The sequence below is a fragment of the Bos javanicus genome, chromosome 5 (genome assembly GCF_032452875.1).
Source record: "Bos javanicus breed banteng chromosome 5, ARS-OSU_banteng_1.0, whole genome shotgun sequence".
NCBI lineage: Eukaryota > Metazoa > Chordata > Mammalia > Artiodactyla > Bovidae > Bos > Bos javanicus.
Window position 1 is genome coordinate 2,777,774 of NC_083872.1, and position 15,771 is coordinate 2,793,544.

The window sequence follows — 15,771 nt, forward strand, 5'->3', positions numbered from 1 at the left end:
TCTTATTTCATTACTGAAAATTCAGCATATAGTGTTTATTTTCTATTTCATGTTTTCCCACTGTTTTGCATTTTATTAAAGCTGAGCCAAGGAAAGATAGTATAACTTAAATCATTGCATTTTCTTTTTTCTAAAGTATCTTAATAAGAAGTCGAGAATTGGGGACAGGGAAGGATGGAGGTTAAATTAATAAGTTAAATGAGGTGTGGACTGTAGACTGATCATGCTGTCTCCCATGTGGAATATTAAGAATTCTGATTTGATCATGCACCAGTATCTAGGTTATACAAAGCATGCATTAACTTTCTTTGTTATATCTAAATGGAACAGACATCATTCTAAGTAGGGTAGCTCCAAGACAGAGTCCACGTAGAAGTGACTGAGAAGTCATGGATGTTTTCTGCTGACTAAATTGGGAAGCCACTTAAGAAAGTATTGTAAGTTTCCTGGTCAGTAGATACACTGTCCTTCAATAAACTGCCCTTGCAATTCAACTGTTTGGACCTGTGGAATACAAGGTACTTTTCTGCCACATTATCAGGGTCTGATCCTGTCAACACTTCTTTACCCAGGCTGAATCACTCACAGCTGCCAAACAGTGCTTCCAGTCAACCACTGTCTGGCCCCAGGTGAAACCTGCTTATGCATCACCCTAGGCCTGCCAGGAAGTACATAAAAAGTACTTGACTGTGGCAAAGTCAGAGATTCAGGCCATGCCTTTGAAAATGATCAAGCTGACACAAGCATCACTGATGCAGAAAAACATAAAGGACATGCAAACGATAGAACACATTTTGAACAAAAATATTCTGTCAACCTATAACATGCTCCAGATGTATCAGCCACGAGTCTCGTTCTCTAAAGTAAGACTTTCTTCCAGGATGTATAGGCATATATAGCATCTACAGAGCTTTGCTTTTGCTGAAGTTATAAAATCACATGGATGTTTTGAATGCTGAGAACTTGGCATAGAAAATATTGAGTGAGATAATGCATGGAATCCCATCAGCCTCAACATTTATTTTTTATCTATTTTGAAATAATAGAGTTTACAGTTGAAATTTTAGTATTCACTTTTATATAACTGATCATTTAATTCACTATAATGTTGTGGTCAATTCTATCTGCTCTTTGTAAACTTCTTAGATCTTCATTACATAATGCAAATAGTGCAGTAAAACATAGAGCTCATTTATGCCAGAAACCCCACTGAGAATATTTTCTAGGACAGCATAATCAATTCTTTGTCTTCGATTTTGTAGAGGACACTAGAATACTATAACATGCCTAGAACATTTTAAATGTACACAGTCTTTAAAAGGCAGAGACATTACTTTGCCAGCAAAGGTCAGTATAGTCAAAGATATGGTTTTCCCCGTAGTGATGTATGGATGTGAGAGCTGGACCATAGAGAAGGCTGAGCACTGAAAGATTGATGCTTTTGAACTGTGGTGTTGGTTGACTCTTGAGAGTCCCTTGGACTGCAAGGAGATCAAACCAGTTCATCCTAAAGGAAATCAATCCTCAATACTCATTGGAAGGTCTGACGCTGAAGCTGAAGCTCCAGTACTTTGGCAACTGATGCGAAGAGCTGACTCATTAGAAAAGCCCTGATGTTGGGAAAGACTGAAGACAAGAGAAGAATGGGACGACAGAGGATGAGATGGTTGGATGGCATCACTAATTCAGTGGATATGAGTTTGAGCAAGCTCCAGGAGATGGTGATGGACAGAGAAGCCTGGTGTGCTGCAGTCCATGGGGTTGCAAAGAGCTGGACGCGACTGAGCGACTGAACAATAGTCATTTTATTTTTCATATGAGGTAGCTAGCTATGTTACAGCAGAGAAAGGAAAGATTTTTATATAATAATTACATAAAGTTAGTTGATATATGAAAGTAACATATTTGCTAGTATTTTTATATTTGGAAAGTTGTAACTTTGTGTAGCTTTTTTCTTTTAATAAAGTTAATATAAAGATTCAGTAATGTCTCTCACATGTATGAAGCTTCTTGGAGTCTTGTGCTATCGAGAGTTACATTTATCTCCTTTTGTTTTGGGTCTAATGACAGTGGCCTCTGAGAACCATTTTTCATGGCATCTGCTTGAATGCTTTACTAATACTGGTACAATTAAAAAGAGAAAAAGATTTTTCACTCAAGCTAAAATAAGCAACTATTCTTTTCTACCTTAACATAATCATTAGAATAAACATTGCTTTATTATAAAAATGTGACCTACTTGAAAAGAGATATTCTCAGGGACTATTAAAGAAAAAAATTATCTGGAGAGTCTGTTGAAATGTATTGTTTTTCTTTTCTTCTTAAAATTATATGACAGAACATGCAAGTTAAATTTAAGGGTCAGGTGTACAAGCTACTTTCACACATTCTTTTTTCTAGTTTCTTTTAAAAAACTCACTGCGTCTTGGATTTTTTTCCTTTTTTTTTCTTTTTGCAGCACACCGCACAGAGATTTTCGCCCACGATATAGAGGGTCCCTAGCCTTTTAAGTTGTAATTACAAAGGAACATAATTGTCATTCTTTGATCTTAAAATGAAATTGGTGGAAAGTTCAAATCTATGTTGATTGGAAAGTTACAAAAAATAACTTGTAGGGTTCCCATTTCCTTCTCAGGGGATCTTCCAGACCCAGGGATCTAACTGAGGTCTCCCACCTTGCAGGCAGACTCTTTAACCTCTGAGCCACCAGGGAAGCCCCATAGTATTTACAGTATAGCAAAATGTGCTTAGTGATTTGTAATTTTTATTTTGTCTTTGTGACAATGTATAGATTTTGTTTTTGTGTCTATCAATACATGTACATACATGCATATATATACACACTCACACACAGACATATAGGCATATAGAATAGAGGCCAAAAATATTCCTAAGAAAAATATAGAGGCTATTTTAAAAGTTTTACAAAAATGTCCTGATGGTTGTGTCCTGATAACTTTTTTTTCTTTTTTGCATCTGAATATTGCTATACACTGCAGTGTTGTCATTTAGGAAAGTTTTGTGTGTGTGGAATTGTCTGTAAACAACATGCAGGTATTGATATTAATCTCTTTTTCTGCACTTTTGAGACTTTTGTGAAAACTCAAATATCAAAACCTCAATTTTTATTATTATATATAATTTCATTATTTATAAGAGTGAAGTTTAAATAAGTGTAAAATTAGAAGTATAATTATATTAGGAGCAAATAATCTTCATAAATATTTTATGACCATGCTATAAAAAGATACATTTATCCTTGAAAAGTTTTAAGCATCTTTAATATATCTTTTGCCCTTTAACTGATACTTATTTGATGTCAAAATTTAGTTGCCCCAACTCAATACAGAAGACATATACTAAAAAAATCTATTTCATAAAGTTAATCTCTATTATAGACTGATATGGTTCCTTTTATTTTACTTCAATTCAATCCCATTCAATCCATTTCAACAACAACTTATGGAATACCTTTCATTTCCAGGCTTTTGAAAGATCTTGGGTACACAAAAGTGAGTTCATAGCTTAATTGAGAATTAGATGCAGAGTTAGGTATTGTTGTCTCTTAATAATTTCAATTAAAATGATTCCATACTTTTAGAGAACAGCTATAATCTAATGATCGACATCATTATTTTTAGAGAACAGCTGTATCTGTCTACATCTAAGTTTCTACCTCAGTTCTCTGTATATCTTCCTCACAGTAAATCCATTTAAAAATATTTCTGGCATATTCTTAGTTTCATGTTACGAGTTTTAGGATATTTGTTAAAGAGTGTATATGGGTTGTGTTTACCAACGTGTGTTCTAAATGCAATACTATTTTGCTGCTGCTGCTGCTAAGTCGCTTCAGTCGTGTCCGACTCTTTGTGACCCCATAGACGGCAGCCCACCAGGCTCCCCGTCCCTGGGATTCTCCAGGCAAGAACACTGGAGTGGGTTGCCGTTTCCTTCTCCAAAGCATGAAAGTATAGGTTGTTTATTTCCTGACCTGTCTGGAGTCCACTATAGTATAGCATCATGTCTTCCCTTAGTGGGGACTCAAAATATTTCTCTGAATAAGTATAGCATATACTTTTTAAAATTTAGAATCTTAAACATATTAACTTTTGTTGGAGATAATAGTCGATATAAAACTAGAAATTTCTCCTAGTCTTCTGTTTGGAGTTTTGTGCTACTAGTATATTGTTTATTGTGACTACGAAACATGAAATGATAAACGAATAATCACATTCAGCATGACAGATTTGGAGATGTCCCCCCCTATTAAAAGGCATATTAATTCTATTTTTAGGTGTATAGTTCTGACATGTTCCCTGAAAAATTCTCCATTAACTCTCATGGGTACTGAGATCATACAGCATATCTTCTTATAGTTTTTAAGTTAGAAATAGTTTTCACATATTGCATATTGTTGTCTACCCCTCTTGTTAATGATACAGTGATTGGTCAACATAATCTGGCTGTATTATAGGGGGGCAAAATGTAGTCCCCGGATTTTGTTATAAGACTATCCAGCTTATCTCTGGCTGCTCATTTGAAGTTAAATTGGTACTACTTCATGTACAAGTTTAGGCCTCAATTTTTGTCCTATCAAAAGTCATAGCCTACAAAATGCTTCTCTTTAATAGCTGAGACTCATGACTGATCCCTGCATGTTGGTGGATGATTTCACATATCAATTTGGAAAATCCACTTTAGAAAACAGAGCATTAAGTGTGTGTTACAGTATTCTTTGTATTCATCTGGATTTCAGGGATATCTAATTAATTTTTCTTTTTGTCCTTACTTTGCTGTGTAACTTTAGGTATGCTATATTAAGTTTTCTTTAAAAAATTACAAGTTTTTTTCTAAAAATAGTTAGACAAGTAAATGAGAAGAATGTTGAAATGTAAATGCATAAACCCACTGAAATGTGCAGTAATATATAGAATCAAGTAGAAAGCAGTTATTTTAAGACTTTAATCAATATATTATGTGGCTCAGATTTATAGATTTTAGCTACTTTTTATTCCTCATGTAAAAGGCAAATCTTTTTTCCCCCCAAGATAAATTGCTTTTCTGGTAGTCATCCTTTTGTATTGAAATTAAAACTCTTAGAAGTCAAGTCTGCTTAGTGAGTTGAAAGAGTAAATTCATTTTGACTTACTCCTTACATTTATGACTGGGGAATCTTTTAAATTTTCCTAAAGAGAATAATAAAAAAAAATCACATGGAAGATGTATAGGAAATACTGTTTATTTGTTACAACCCTTTTTAATTCCTAAAGTTTGTCTTTTATTTTGCAGTTACCTGTGGCAGATTCCATTAACTATTGTGGTAGGAAATAGAAGCCATGTATCTTCAGAAGCAATTATTTGGGTGTCTAACAAATCAGGTAAAACATATATTTTCCTCTGAGGAACTACTTGGTCTCAAATAAATGTTTAGCAACTTAACTTCTGGTTTCAGCTGTTATAAACATGTGAATAAAAACAAATTAGAGAATATAGAAGAATAATCTCTATAAAATTAAGTATAGTCTAATTTCAGTCTATTGATATAATTATTAAATTTGTGTTTTTGATTGTAAAGAGAAAAATAAAAACAAAATTCTTATAGTATTAGTTTTAACTGTTTTAAACTGCATTATTTTGTAATCCCAAATGTAATTAATTTATAATCATAGTTCCCAATAGAGCAGTATGTCAAGCACTGAAACACTGGCCACATATTTATTTTTTTTTTTAATTAAAAAATATTTATTATTATTATTATTTTTTTAACTTTACAATATTGTATTGGTTTTGCCATACATCAAAATGCATCCGCCATGGGTGTACACGTGTTCCCCATCCTGAACCCCCCTCCCACCTCCCTCCCCATATCATCCCTCTGGGTCATCCCAGTGCACCAGCCCCAAGCATCCTGTATCCTGCATCAAACCTGGACTGGCGATTCATTTCTTATATGATATTATACATGTTTTAATGCAATTCTCCCAAATCATCCCCCTCCTCCCTCTCCCACAGAGTCCGAAAGACTGTTCTATACATCTGTGTCTCTTTTGCTGTCTTGCATACAGGGTTGTCGTTATCATCTTTCTAAATTCCATATATATGCGTTAGTATACTGTATTGGTGTTTTTCTTTCTGGCTTACTTCACTCTGTATAATAGGCTCCAGTTTCATCCACCTCATTAGAACTGACTCAAATGTGTTCTTTTTAATGGCTGAGTAATACTCCATTGTGTATATGTACCAAAGCTTTCTTATCCATTCATCTGCTGATGGACATCTAGGTTGCTTCCATGTCCTGGCTATTATAAACAGTGCTGCAATGAACATTGGGGTACACATGTCTCTTTCAATTCTGGTTTCCTCAGTGTGTATGCCCAGCAGTGGGATTGCTGGGTCGTATGGCAGTTCTATTTCCAGTTTTTTACAGAATCTCCACACTGTTCTCCATAGTGGCTGTACTAGTTTGCATTCCCACCAACAGTGTAAGAGGGTTCCCTTTTCTCCACATCCTCTCCAGCATTTATTGCTTGTAGACTTTTGGATCGCAGCCATTCTGACTGGCATGAAATGGTACCTCATGATCCTCTACATAGAAAACCCTGAAGACTCCACCAGAAAATTACTAGAGCTAATCAATGAATATAGTAAAGTTGCAGGATATAAAATCAACACACAGAAATCCCTTGCATTCCTATACACTAATAATGAGAAAATAGAAAGAGAAATTAAAGAAACAATTCCATTCACCATTGCAACGAAAAGAATAAAATACTTAGGAATATATCTGCCTAAAGAAACTAAAGACCTATATATAGAAAACTATAAAACACTGATGAAAGAAATCAAAGAGGACACTAATAGATGGAGAAATATACCATGTTCATGGATTGGAAGAATCAATATAGTGAAAATGAGTATACTACCCAAAGCAATCTATAGATTGAATGCAATCCCTATCAAGCTACCAACGGGATTTTTCACAGAGCTAGGACAAATAATTTCACAATTTGTATAGAAATATAAAAAGCCTCGAATAGCCAAAGCAATCTTGAGAAAGAAGAATGGAACTGGAGGAATCAACCTACCTGACTTCAGGCTCTACTACAAAGCCACAGTCATCAAGACAGTATGGTACTAGCACAAAGACAGAAATATAGATCAATGGAACAAAATAGAAAGCCCAGAGATAAATCCACGCACCTATGGACACCTTATCTTTGACAAAGGAGGCAAGAATATAATGGATTAAAGACAATCTCTTTAACAAGTGGTGCTGGGAAAACTGGTCAACCACTTGTAAAAGAATGACACTAGAGCACTTTCTAACACCATACACAAAAATAAACTCAAAATGGATTAAAGATCTAAACATAAGACCAGAAACTATAAAACTCTTACAGGAGAACATAGGCAAAACACTCTCTGACATACATCACAGCAGAGTTCTCTATGATCCATCTCGTAGAATATTGGAAATAAAAGCAAAAATAAACAAATGGGATCTAATTAAAATTAAAAGCTTCTGCACAACAAAAGAAACTATAAGCAAGGTGAAAAGACAGCCTTCTGAATGGGAGAAAATAATAGCAAATGAAGCAACTGACAACTAATCTCAAAAATATACAAGCAACTCTTCCAGCTCAATTCCAGAAAAATAAATGACCCAATCAAAAAATGGGCCAAAGAACTAAATAGACATTTCTCCAAAGAAGACATACAGATGGCTAACAAACACATGAAAAGATGCTCCACATCACTCATTATCAGAGAAATGCAAATTAAAACCACAATATGGCCACATATTTAATTCCACTTTCCAGCTATCTTCTCTTTATTAGACTGGCCCTTTATATAGAATGGGTCTGGCAGTAGTTTCTATAAAATTAGATAATTATAGAGCCAGATATGAGAGGCCTTGGTAGCTCATCAAACCATCCTTTAGGTAGGGTTAATGCTCAAGGAGCAGAGAAAGATGGGATTCTATTCTGTTTCTAAATATCTTAAAGTAAGATAGTGACTTATTTCAATTCACTATCAGAAAGCTATTTCTTGAAACCAATCCAAATCCTTCATGCTAGAGTGTGAACCAGGTCTCTTTTATTTCTCTTTTCCACTGAATTGAAAAAGCAATGATCATTTTTATGTAACAGCTCATTTAGATTTAAATGGTCAAGTATTCCACATTTTGTTTTTCTTACTGTTTTCTCATATTCTGCTAATATATCTTTTCTTACTATTTTATAAGCATCATTTTAAACAAATCTTTTCTTGAAATAAGGTGAAGTATAAATAAATAACAAAATACTGTTTCTTCCCCTCAGTCTAGTTATTATTCAGTTTAGTTCAGTTCAGTCACTCAGTCATGTCCAACTCTTTGCAACCCCATGAATTGCAGCATGCCAGCCCTCCCTGTCCATCACCAGCTCCTGGAGTTCACTCAAACTCACGTCCATCGAGTCAGTGATGCCATCCAGCCATCTCATCCTCTGTCATCCCCTTCTCCTCCTTCCCCCAATCCCTCCCAGCATCAGAGTCTTTTCCAATGAGTCAACTCTTCACATGAGGTGGCCAAAGTATTGGAGTTTCAGCTTTAGCATCAGTCCTTCCAAAGAACACCCAGGACTGATCTCCTTTAGAATGGACTGGCTATTATTAGGGAGATGTAAATGGTCAAAATACATACACACATAAATACAAGACAAAGGTTTTACAGCAGAATCTAATCTGCTTACCAGAAACATAAACTCTTGTTTCTCCAGTTGAATTTTTATTCAAATGTTCATGTTACTGTATTTTTAACACATATTATGAAAATATGTGCTTTCATTTATATACACTGTGTGTAAAACATTCATATATAATGCAATGATGCACTGAAAGGCTTACTTTAAAATGTATTGGTGTATCTCCTTTTAAATTGCTTACTATAATCTATTCTTTTCATTTCTTTGAATTAGTTTTTATACCATGCTTTGAGTTCACACTTACTGTATTTTCTTTATACTTCTCTTTTACCTTCATGTAGTTGTTTTATTTATCTACATAATTTATTATGAAATGATGAGTGGAAGCAGTGAGCTCCTATTGTAATAATTCAGCTATTAGAATGAAGTCTTCGCTCCATAGAATTGCTAGTGACACAAAATAGAAGAGTTTTCAGAAATAAAGTAAAAAGGTAGAAGGTAGAATAGAAATGGGAAATTAGATACTTATCCAGTGTCAGGATCAGCCCCAGCTTTCACATTTAGACAGTGTAGGGATTCAGGGCAAGTCTGATTCTTCTTCAACTCTTTTCTCAGGGTCCATTTCCTCTAACTCCCTAGTTATTTCTATGGTGTTATCCATGATGTCCACAGATTATCTACAATAGTATCATGACCTTTATTTTTATTGAAGTTTGGTTGATTTACAATATGATGTCAGTTTCAGGTGTACAGAATGGTGATTCAATATTTTTGCAGATTATACTCCATTTTGGGCTTCCTTGGTGGCTCAGTGGTAAGGAATCCACCTGTAATGCAGGAAGATCCTGGGTTGGGAAGATCCCCTGGAGGAGGGCATGGCAACCCACTCCAGTGTTCTTGCCTGGAGAATCCCATGGACTGAGGAGCCTGGAGGGGCTATGGTCCATAAGATCACAAAGAATTGGACATGACTGAAGTGACTGAGCACACATGCCCACATGCTCCATTTTAAATTATTACTATCATGGCTTTTCTTGACCAATGACCACAGGTTGTTGTACTGGTATTTGAGAGATTTTTTTTTTTTTATTTATAGTCTTTTATTGTTAATCAGAAATAATAACAACATGATATTTCAAGCCGTAGCTTGCCTAAAAAGTCCTCTGTGGTCACACATTTGATTGTTACACACAGCTGCATAGTTTTGGGCAACGTGTAACTCTAGGAGATGATATTTACATGGACTGTGGTATTACTTTGGCTTCCCTAGTGGCTCAGACGCCTGCAGTGCAGGAGATCCTGGTTCAGTCCCTGGGTGGGGAAGATCCTCTGGAGAAGGAAATGGCTACCCACTCCATTATTCCTGCCTGTAGAGTTGCATAGACAAAGGAGCCTGGCAGGCTGCAGTCCACTGGGTTGCAAAGAGTTTGGACATGACTGAATGATGTTCTTACTTGCACACCCCCTCACTCCATGAGTGCAATGTGTCATATTCCATTAAATCATAGCAGTCTTCTGATTGATAAAATGTCATCTCAGTTGAATGTGGAGGCTTTTGTTTGGAATTTCTATACCAAGTAAATGTTTCTTGAAAACTTTATGAATACATACATCTGGAAGAACTTTACAAGTGGGACATAAAACAAAGGCAACCTTCCTAGTTTCCATGTTTATTCTCATTCTCAGTGAATTTAGTTCTATCTTGAACTCCTTCATTCTGATGACAAATAAAAAACAGAAACTAGTCAAGGATTAGGGAAAAAAGGTTAAATTTGTATCCTTTTAGATCACCTTTTATCCTCAAAATATAGTCAACCAATATTAATGAAAAATGTTTCTTCACAGATACGGTAAGAACATATTCTGATCAATTCTTACCAACATATGTTAAACATTCCACTTTTTAATTATAACAGATCGATGCTTTTATAATTTTTCATCATCAATAATATCAATTTGATGTCACATGATACTAAGGTCAAGTCATTAGTGAACAATGTAAACAATATAAAATGTGAATTTGATTTGTATCATTATATGTTCTTGACACTTCAACTTTTTGTTGTATCGGGTGGTTATCTAATTAATTCCAAGCTAAGGCACATATCATTTTAGGTTAAACACAGTTTTAAAACAAATTTTTGAATTATTGAAAGTAGGTAAAAAAATTTTTCTCTTTTGTTTTTACTATGAAAATGCTGAGAAAGCAAACATTTATACATAGTAGCCCTCATATTGACTGACTATTAACTAATGTATAGTGGAAGGAAATACACTTAATGACAAATGTTAGGAAAGAAAAATTTCAAAGGGAAATTGATCCTGAAAATCAGAAGTAAATATTAAAAATAGCATAATGCTTCCCTTAAATATTGGCTCATAGGATTCTCATAGCCTTTAAGGTATTTTTTTTTTTTAGTCTCTACTTTCCAAATGAGAAAATTAAGGCTTGAGAAATAACGTGCCAAAAATGTCTTAGGAACTTGATTTTCTTTTCTAAGTTCGTTTATGACACACATGCACACACAAGATCTAATACTTTGGTAGGTTACTTTGCAGATCTGTCAGTTTCAACACCTGGCCATAGGATGCACATGCATGGTTCTCTATAATCTCTACAGAGCATGATCTAATTTGATTCTCACAAGAGGCCAATGAGAAAACCAGGGTGTGTTATTATACGTTAATTTGTTTCACATGCTTCCCCTTGGCATCCTGGTTCACGTTTTTGTTTTAAATTCTCATTGTTCTGCAACCAGCCAGTATTGAGTGGAAAGATCTGATCTACTTTCTTTTTCATTCCAAAAGGAAGAATAAAATATAAAGATATAAAACATTATAAAATGCCAACTACTCTGTGCCTTGATGTAGTTTAAATCTCATGCCATTTTGGATATATTCTAAATATAAATTTTAATTGTTACTACTAATACTTGAAATATAACATCCGTACTTTTTACTATAGTACTCATCACACACTGTACCTCATTAGACCGTTGGAAAAGATCTCTTTAAAATTCATTGCTTGCCATTAGTTAATCTGGAGAACATTTTAGAGATATAATTAAGTAAAATGGAAAAGATATTTAAAAATCTATTACAAAATCTTTTGGGGAATCATTTCTCCAAGGATTTCATTTATAGCAAAGGTATAAAAATATCCATGAACAGTAATAACCTTCAAGTTTTAGTTATTAATTTAATAATAGAATATTTAAAAATAATAGATTCTTGCCTTTCTTTTTCTCCTCAGATAACATAGAAGGTGTAGGGATTGTTTTCCTGTTTTAATTTGTCTCTATTCTACCTATAAGTTGTTGAATTCAAAAGCTCAAAAAACTAGAAATAAGTGCATTATATGAAGGTAAGTTATAACATCTATATAAAATATCAGGAGGAAGTAGCTTTAAAAAACAGATTTAATATAGAAATCCATGACCATTTCAAAATTGTAAAAAGTTTTATCATGTATTTATTAAGCCCAATGCTTTAATATTGTAATTTCTTCAAAGAATAATCACTTGCTAGATGAAAATGATTAAACTTGTTCTTAACCCATATGAATTCAATAACAATTTTTAAATGTTTTGTTATCAATGTTTAAAAGTTTTGTTATAAAAAAATCTTATCATTCCTAAAGAGTTAGGGTTACTCTAGAGAAACAATATCATCAATATTTCAATCAGTTTTTGTTCAGTGAATTCAGACATGATTAACTAAAATCTCTATGAGAACTAATTTTATATGCTGTTTTTTAGATGATTTGTTTTTACTTTTACATTTGTAAAATTGGGTGACATTCTAAAGCTTCACAGAAATTGTGTGGGTAAATATTACATTTTTGAAAAATATGCAGACACAAAGTATTAGAAACTTGGAAAGTTATAAATATTTTAGAGTAATATCTGACAGATTTATTTTTCTAAGTACCACAGATTAAGCTGTGTAAAATCTCAAACTAATAAATTATCCCCTTTTGCTGTTGAATCATACAATTGGAAGGATCCTTAAATGGCATTACTTGGCCTTTAGGTTATAGGTAAGGAAATTGAGAGCCAAAAACAATCAATGGTCTAAGTTCAAACATTTTTATATAGGAGAATAGTTACAACAATACAGGTTTTGTACTCTTTTTTAAAATTTTATATATATATATATATATAGTTCAGTTGCTCAGTCATGTTCGACTCTGCAACCCCACGAACTGCAGCACACCAGGCCTCCCTGTCCATTACCAACTCCCGGAGTTTACCCAAACCCATGTCCATTGAGTCGGTGATGCCATCCAACCATCTCATCCTCTGTTGTCCCCTTCTCCTCCTGCCCTCAATCTTTGCCAGCATCAGGGTCTTTTCAAATGAGTCAGCTCTTTGCATCAGGTGGCCAAAATATTGGAGTTTCAGCTTCAACATCAGTCCTTCCAATATATATAGTAGAGTTTTAAATAACTTCATACATTATGCTACTTCTATGAAGCATGAGTCCTGACGGCATCAGCAACAAAGTGATTAGAATTGTAAACTATGGTCTTAGGAATTCATAAAAGGCTGCCATAAAAAGTGAATGAGTTCTCTGTATCATATTTGAAGGGGTTAAATATGTTAAGTTATAAGATTGCTTTTACTGGCTTCCTTTAATTGAATTAACCAGTGAATGCAATCAAGTTACCATTTTCCAAAGTGATTTTAATAAGCAAAATTTATTATCTTTGTTCTAATTATATGTAGTAATATTAGAGCTTTAAATGAGGTTCTTTTTCCCAACATGATTGATGATACTGGAAAATCTGTTATTTATTAGCACATTCAAAAAGCACAAGGAAAAGGGTAAGAAATAACAGTGACTTTCAAATAAATGAGCCCTATTGTTTTAATCACTTTCTTCCTGAATAAAATAAGTAGATTATGCACCTGAAGCCTTTTTTTTATTCCAACCACAGATACATAAACAATCTAACTGAAAGCCACATGAATGCAGTAGTAGATTTCTTGGTTATATTTATCTTGAGAAAGATAATTATATATACATAATAGGGCTTTATCAAGAATAAAAGTGTTAATTATAAGAAAACAGTTAATTGAGTAATAGTGAATAAGAAACTAAAGGTTTTCTAGCAAATTCTAACCATAGTGATTAATTGAGTAAAGAGTAGATTTTAATTAGGTATTTAGAATGGTGTCCTCTTTTAATTATTGGTACTGTGACATTTGATATTAGGAAAGTATACTTCCTTCTATTTTAACTCATAAAATTGAAAATCTCTCTTACCCCTAAAATGCTGTTTTCAGAACACCATAGGATAACTTTGGACAAAGGAAGCTGGTTGCTGGGGAACATCAATCAAACTGGCTATTTTAGAGTCAACTATGATTTAAGGAACTGGAGATTATTAATTGATCAATTAATCAGGAACCATGAGGTAAACTGGACTTACTCATTAAAGATCTGTTTAGACATATGAACATCTGCCATTTTAATCCAAAATAACTCCATTTTTGTGTTTTTGGTTTTTTTTGGTTGACCTCATAGGTTCTCTCTGTCAGCAACCGAGCAGGTTTGATCGACGATGCCTTCAGCCTCGCCAGGTATGTTTTTCTGTGGATCTCCACAATAAAACTAGCACTCTTAAGACTGCCTCTGTTACACTAAATAGTATATATGCTTTGAATCAGAAATCTTTTAAAAATAATTTCTATCTCACATCCTTTGTGTTTAGATATAATCAGTGCCCAAACTCTTGATCAATAGTAGCTGTAGGGTATTTCTGAGCCAGGAGAAGCTTGATCAATTTTCGCCACAGGTTCAATTTAACACTCAAGATTAATCATCTCTTTCCAATTTCATTAATGAAGTCTACAAAATGACCATTGTGCCATATTTAATTTTTCATGGAAAGTACCTTCAAGCATCAATTTTTTTCCTGACATATACTAGTATATCTTTTTTTAATGTATTTTTGAATGTGATTCATTATGAAAAGCTTGTGCTGCAAGACAGAAATAAATATTCTACTGGGTAAAGCTGTTCTGAACAAAATATATATCAATCTTGTAGCAGAAGTTTTAGTACTAGTTACAGTAATATTTGTTTCTAATAATCTATTTTCAGAGTTATATTTATAATATTAAAAAATCAGATATTCTTTTGAATAGTCATTAGCTATTCCTTTAAAATAAGGTTGATCATAAACCCAAGCTATTTTACTCAATTTTTAGGCTAAATAGTAAAATAAACTCAGTTCTTTTAATATTTTGTGTTGCTTCATGTCCAAATATAGTTTTATTTTAATAATATGATAAGACTGGACAAAAATTTAGAAATGATAGAGGTAGAGGAAAGTCATATATGAGGATAAAGATTCAGAAAGATATGAAGACTTTCAAGAAAGTATTAGATATGACATGAAGATTACTTTGACAGAGGAGTTTGGAGAGTGCAAAAAGCCAGTAGGAGAGTATGTATTACCCTGAAAGAGAAGCAGGCAAAAGAGAGACATGTTAAGGGGTCCACAGGAAAAATTAAGGTACTGGAAGGTAACTCATATTACCAGTTAATAAAGCATTTAAAAGATTCCAGACACTGTTTTGTTTTACATATAATAATTTGTAGAATTCTTACAACCTTATAAGTAGATCTACATTATTATTATTATTCCCACTTTATAAGTGAGGAAACAGGCTCAGAGAGGTCAAGTAAGTTATCTAAAGTCACATAGCTAGTAACTGACAGGGCCAGGGCTTTGCGTATATATATGCAGTAATATAAGAGCCAGGTAATATAGGAAGATGGAGAGGGGGATTCGAAATGATAGTTCATGTGAATCTTTATGGGTTTGAAATGATGGTGAGAAAGCAAATATATAGTGACGTCCTAAAGAGAGAGGCAGATGGAAACTGAAAGGAAAGGAGATTTGTGTTACATAATAGAAGCTATTTTTAAATGAAATATTTTAATTTTAGTAGATGAATTTTTTTCAAAAATTAAATTCGTTGTTGAACATTGCTTTAACAATTTTTGAAGCCTTAAATGTTTGCAAGTAAACAATTTCATTATCATTTATACATATTTACCAGGGAAATATGCAAAT

General features: G+C 33.6%; 1 protein-coding gene across 1 annotated transcript in view; it reads left to right on the top strand.

The window, feature by feature from the left end:
* Positions 1 to 15,771, top strand: part of TRHDE (thyrotropin releasing hormone degrading enzyme) — a 447,855-nt gene that overhangs the window by 347,235 nt on the left and 84,849 nt on the right. Inside the window, exons 10-12 of the mRNA XM_061415530.1 lie at positions 5,290 to 5,378; positions 13,973 to 14,103; positions 14,214 to 14,269. Coding sequence (XP_061271514.1) covers positions 5,290 to 5,378; positions 13,973 to 14,103; positions 14,214 to 14,269 — 276 coding nt within the window. The remainder of the gene's footprint in view (positions 1 to 5,289; positions 5,379 to 13,972; positions 14,104 to 14,213; positions 14,270 to 15,771) is intronic.